Source organism: Poecilia reticulata, linkage group LG3 (assembly GCF_000633615.1).
Source record: "Poecilia reticulata strain Guanapo linkage group LG3, Guppy_female_1.0+MT, whole genome shotgun sequence".
Taxonomy (NCBI): Eukaryota; Metazoa; Chordata; class Actinopteri; order Cyprinodontiformes; family Poeciliidae; genus Poecilia; species Poecilia reticulata.
In genome coordinates this window covers 34329081-34335033 of record NC_024333.1, presented here as the reverse complement: position 1 = coordinate 34335033, position 5953 = coordinate 34329081, and the positions used below count along the sequence as shown (strand labels likewise).

The 5953-nt window shown below is 39.4% G+C and overlaps 1 protein-coding gene across 13 annotated transcripts in view; it reads right to left on the bottom strand.

Annotated features, from left to right (window-relative positions):
• The window catches only part of nav2a (neuron navigator 2a), a 131037-nt gene that overhangs the window by 95703 nt on the left and 29381 nt on the right, over positions 1–5953 (bottom strand). For all 13 annotated transcript variants that reach the window (XM_008405957.2, XM_008405960.2, XM_017304057.1 and 10 more), the window contains exons 2-3: positions 3096–3213; positions 543–595 (exon numbers count right to left, since the gene is read on the bottom strand). In XM_008405957.2, the coding sequence (XP_008404179.1) occupies positions 543–595; positions 3096–3213 (171 nt within the window). The remainder of the gene's footprint in view (positions 1–542; positions 596–3095; positions 3214–5953) is intronic.

Below are 5953 nucleotides of genomic sequence, written 5' to 3'. Positions count from 1 at the left end.
CTAACAGAGCGGTGGGAGATTAGCTCCTGCTGCTATTAGCTAAGCTAACAGAGTGGTAGGAGATTAGCTCCTGCTGCTATTAGCTAAGCTAACAGAGCGGTAGGAGATTAGCTAATATAAACACCTGATCTATTGATATAGTCATAGTCAAGCTAGCATATCACAACTACAACTACTTCCCTCTCCGTCTCTATTTTCCTTCTTAATTAAAACTTTTTCCCTCGTTATCCAGTTGTTGTAGTCTTGACAATTAGGAGCAAAGCACTGTGTTCTTTGTCCTGTTATATTTCAAATGTACATTTAAGATTTAGTTTGTAATATTCACAACTAAATAGCTAAAACCAATAATGGTATCGGCAAGCAGGTTTCTGCCCTCCATTGTGGAGATGGGGGTGTGTTCGTGCTGCAAGAGTCCATTTGTTCCTGAAAAGTTACTTGTAAGGGTGCACTGAGATATTTGCACTAAAACGTAGACCATAAATACAAAATCTTGGTAAGATATTGTGTTTTTGCAGAGAAAACAAAGTTTGGAGGTCACTTACCATCTGAGAACGGCTTTTGGGACACCCATTGATATCATCAATCTTCTCATTGGCTAAAGAAGAGACAAAAAAAAGAGGGAAAAGAGAGTGAAGATTAGAAACTCATCTGAGTTTGTTCAGTAAATTAATCCAGTTTTAATCCAAAGGATGGAGACTCCAATGTGTTTGAGTCCTGGATGGTTGATGCCTGAATGAGGGACATGAAACATTATCTGGCAGCGATGCCACTGAGGCCCTGACCAGCAGTGTGGGGTCGCTTTTTTTAACGTGTGTGTGTGTGTGTGTGTGTGTGTGTGTGTGTGTTGGGGGTATTAAGGATCACTCCCAGCCATTAAAGGCCCAGCCCACAGCAGCTGAGACACGGCCGTCAGATCACAGCTGACAACTGAGCCAGCAGGACAGATTTCTGCATCTGAGACGCAGCGGGGCCAAAAGAGCCGCTCCATCACAGAACCACCAGAAACAACCAACTAACCTTCATCTGTCCTTCAAAGCTAACCCCTTATTATTAACGGTGGAATATTAGGCTTCTTTGAACAGGTTAGGATCGGTCTACGGTCTATAACGTTCATCAAATTGAGATTTTAGGCTGTTTCAGGGCCTCTGTCACTTTAAATCCATTAAACAAATGAATTGTGTTCTACCAATATATTTGATCAACCAAATGAAACCAAATATATTGGTTCCCTTGACCATATATGGTCAGTGGGATCAAATAATGTGCTGTAGGCCACGCCCCCCCCCCACCCCCCCATCTCAACATTTACACTCGCACATAAAAAAAATGGCTGCAAACAAATACGTCTGTTTGTTTGAAAAGCAGAAGTGGAGAACACACCAAGCGGTTTCTGGATTGTGAGTCAACAAGACTCTTATTACAGCGCATAAAGAGGTAAAACCAGCTGACCAAACATTCTGGAACTCAGTTTGGGTTGCTAGGCGACGGCTGGGTTCCACTGGGGTTGCTAGGTAACGGTTTGTGACTTTACATTCCAGAGGTTTAGGAAATGGCTCGTTTTCCAGACACCAAAAAACATAAACTCATTGACAAAAACCGTCTGGGTGTGTTTTTTTAAGTGCTTTGGTTGATTTTAGAAGCAGTAGGAACCCAAATGTAACGACACAAATGTGAAAAATTAACAAACTAATGGTTATCTTCTCTATTTACTTAGTAGTTTTCTGTGAAGTTTTTGTCCCTTCTCAGCCAAAACACAAAATCTTAGTATTTTTAGTTCTTAATAATTCCTTAATATTGATGTAAAAAATACTAGCTCCACTGCCAGATTATTTTACTTATAATAAGAGACTTTTTCACGTTAAAAATGAACATTTCTGCCAATTAAACTACAACTTTTTCATCAATATTAAGGAATTATTTACTTAAACCAAGCTTCTGTATCTTGCTGAAATGTCAGCTTTGCTTTAATTCAAGCCCACTAACACATTTTGCGTTAGAAACTAGACCAAAATTACTTGGTAGGATTTAGTGTTTTGCAGTGTAGAGCTGCACAGAGACAGATCCACCTGAAATAAAAGTGATTCAGCAGCTACATTATGGGAACAGAGGCCGTCTTCAGATAAAGGGGAAGTTTAAAATCTGGGTCAGAGGTCATGGGGGGCGGGGGGGGAAGAGCCGGGAGACGAAACAGTCACCGACACGCTGAGTCAGCGTTCGGTCAGCTGGTGTCGGCCCGTTTCAGCCTCCAGTCTGTCAAGCGGACGCAGCGACAGCGCAAGGGCGGCCGGACGAAATGACAAGACCGATGATGATGATGACGCCGACGACTCTGACGGGGGCAAAGGTCAAGAAGACACAGACGCAAACAACTTTCACAGCCTACTTCAGGCGGTTACTATGGCAACGTATAGATGGATAACTAACTTTGGAGACGTCCCGCATCACTTGGAGGCTGAATTATTAACTCAGCTGAGCAAATCACCGAAAGATCTGTCAGGTTTTTACATCTGGCAAACACAAAATATTATTACCAAGTGACTTTTGTCTAGTTTCATTAACTTAAAACTAACTTTTCAGCAAGACATAGGAGCTGGTTTTAAGTCAATAACACTTTAATACTGATAAAAGTGCAGATTATTTCACTTATAACAAGACATTTTTTCCTTAAGTGAAATAATCTGCCAGTGGAACTATCACTTTTATCAATTTTAAGGAATTACCAACTAAAACAGCTTTTATATCTTAGCGATTTCTGAGCTGAGGTTGAGGTTTTTCTTGCAACTTTTGGAGCTCAGAAAAGTTTTTTTTACAGTAAAAAAATTACTTTTCAAGAATTAGCTTTTCCAAATTTGTTCTTTGTTAATTTTTCAACAACAAAAAAAAGTTTTTTCTCACCGATTTTTGTGTTTTTCAGCAATTTCCACTTATTTTCTATCCATCTACAATGGCTTTAAGAACCCGTCGTGGTGAGGTGAAACCATCAAAACCATCCACTTCTTCTAAAACCAGCGACGTTCTCCACATTTTTATCCTGTCGCCACGTGAACGGTGTTGGTTTTAATCATCCAACTTTGTAATTAAATTAGCTAACTCACCGACGACCTGTATGATCTCGGCCAGCAGCACTCCATCCGTGACGTCCGTCTGCAGATCCTTGATGAGCCGCTTGTGTCCCGACTTGGCTAGGTAGTGGTTGGCCCAGTCCGTGTAGATCTGCATCCAGAAACACACGAAACGCCCGTCACTTTCTGGACCCACCAAAGCAAAATCCGCTCCCAAAAAAATCCAGAGGTCAGTGTTTCAAAACTCTGCAAAGACACTTGAACGCCAACAAAAGGCATAAACGGTTGTTGCAAAATTCACGGCTACAGAAATAACAGCATGGTTAAACGGGACGGGAGCGGCCCCTGGTTCTTTTGTTGCCGCTCCGATCCGGAGTGTATCCGCGTGGTATTCAAATTGGGGCCATTGTGCTCAGCCGGGGCATTCATCCCTGAGCACACGGCGGCCGCTTTCTATGGGCCGCGCTGACATCACCCTCTGGGGACAGAAAAGACCCTTCGCTGCCTGGAGGGGGGAGCAGAGCAAGCATCTGAATAATCTGAATGGCTTCCTTCATAATTAGTTACCAAACTCACGCCTGGTCCTCCCTTAAAACTCACAACGGGACGATCGAGTTTCTATTTCTGAGTGAATAAAAGGAGGGCAGGGAGGTTGAGAAGCGATCCAGGTCTTCATAAAGGAAGTTATACTTGAGAAACGGACGATTCACGGATCTACAGTGGCTACAGATTCTCCCTGCAGGGATTCAAAATGTGTGGCAGCTCATCTCCCTCCGTTTGACATCTTATTTTTTTATCATTCACCACTTGCTGACGTTTCTGCTGGGAGAAACGTCAGTAATGGGAATTTTTTTTTTTTTTAAAAAGCGTGGATTTTTACTGGAAAACGTCTCATGAAGGAAACATTTTTACGACAAGTTTAATTTTGTGAAACTGACCAGCTTTTAGAGAGAGTATTCAAAATAGATGCAACAATCAGAGATAAGAGCTCGACAATTTTCCCTTTACCACATTTAAGATAAACGTATATGAAAACATTTAGAAAATTAAAGTTAGAATTCTGAAATAAAGACAAAATTCTGAGAAAATTGGCAGAATTTGGGGGGAAAAAAGTTGGAATTTTGAGATCAAACTCAGAATTTTTAAATAAAAAAAAAAAGTCAATTCTTAGAAAAAAAAAATCTGAATTCTGAGATCAAAGGCAGAATTCCGGGATGAAAGTCAGAATTCTGAGATCAAAGGCAGAATTCCGGGATGAAAGTCAGAATTCTGAGATCAAAGGCAGAATTCCGGGATGAAAGTCAGAATTCTGAGATCAAAGGCAGAATTCCGGGATGAAAGTCAGAATTCTGAGATCAAAGGCAGAATTCCAGGATGAAAGTCAGAATTCTGAGAAAAAAAGTTTAGTTTTTTCTGGTGGCCCTTATCCTCTTATGTATGGATCTGATCAGTAAAACACATAAACTTAATAGCTTTAGAGCTTAATGCGAATACAGTTTAGGAGCATAATGCTTTAACACTTGCAGCACATTTTCCCCCAAAGATAAAAAAACAGATCATGTTTTTGACAGCAAGTTGGAAGTGCAATTGGTAAAAGACACGAAAAGCCTGAATCTCAAGTTTCCACATAAACAGAAAGTACTTGATAAAAGTTTTGTTTTTGAAAAATCAAACCCCAAGTTGCCAAAAGACAAAGTTATAACCGTTGTAAAGAAACGCTGACAAGTTGTAAACATGGCGGTGGTGCCTGGTTACGTTTGAGAGAATCTCAAAAGAGGGAAGTCATGACTGCAAATTACAGGGCAGCAAACCAGCAACACAAAAAACAGAAGCTGCTCCCCTCAACAACACACAATATTTGTTTTTTTTTTCTCCTGAAACGTGAAAACTTTCTCCACTTGAAAGAAAAACAGCTGTTTTTTTTTTGTTTTTTTATGGTTGTGAAACTGAAGAACATCTGTTAATCTGGACGAGACGGTGTTGGGTGTTGAGGTTAAAAAAAGCGAAGCAGCATTTAGGGTTTGACACGGCGGCGACCTCTGGTTCTTTGTGTTTGCACTGTAAACACGCTCGGGGCTTTTTCTGCTGAAACACTAAAAAAAAAAGGATGAATCACTGCTTGTCATGTCGGTTTACAGCAGGTGTTCAAACTTCAAAGACTGGCGCTCAAACGCTAACTCATGCTAGCATGCAAACGGTTTATTAGAGAGACAACCTCAAATTAAATACAAAAAGCTTCAGAGCGACCTTTAAATGATACCTACACTGCAAAAACACAAAGCCTTACCAAGTATTTTTGATCTAGCTTTAGTGAAAATATCTCAGAATACTTTAAGACAAAACTAACTTTTTAACAACAAAGAGGAGCTTGTTTTGAGTAAATAAGTCCTTAAAGTTTATGAAAAAGTAATAGTCCACTGAGATTATTTCATTTATAACATGAAATATTTCCATTTTATAAGTGAAATGCAAAAGGTACGTTTTTATCAACATTAATAAATTATCGACTTTTAAACTCTTGTACATCTTACTGAAACGTTACTTGGTACAACTAAGATATTTGCTCTAGGAATTAGAAGAAAAATACAACAATTTTGTGTTTTTGCAGTGTAGCTAACAAGACGTTAGAGTAATTATTAATCTTTAAGTATTTTATTTCCAGTTTGTAATGAAAATGTCTCAGTTTTGTCTAAATCTTACAAGTTACTCTAGCAAATTTTAAAACTTATAACATTGGAAAATTATTTGGAAAAAGAATCTAACAGTCAAACTACGTTTTTATGAATATTAAGGAATTATATATCTTGCTGAAATGTTGCTTCGGTAACACTTTATTTGAAAGGGGGTGAATAAGACTGTCATAACACTGTCATAAACATGTCATAACACTG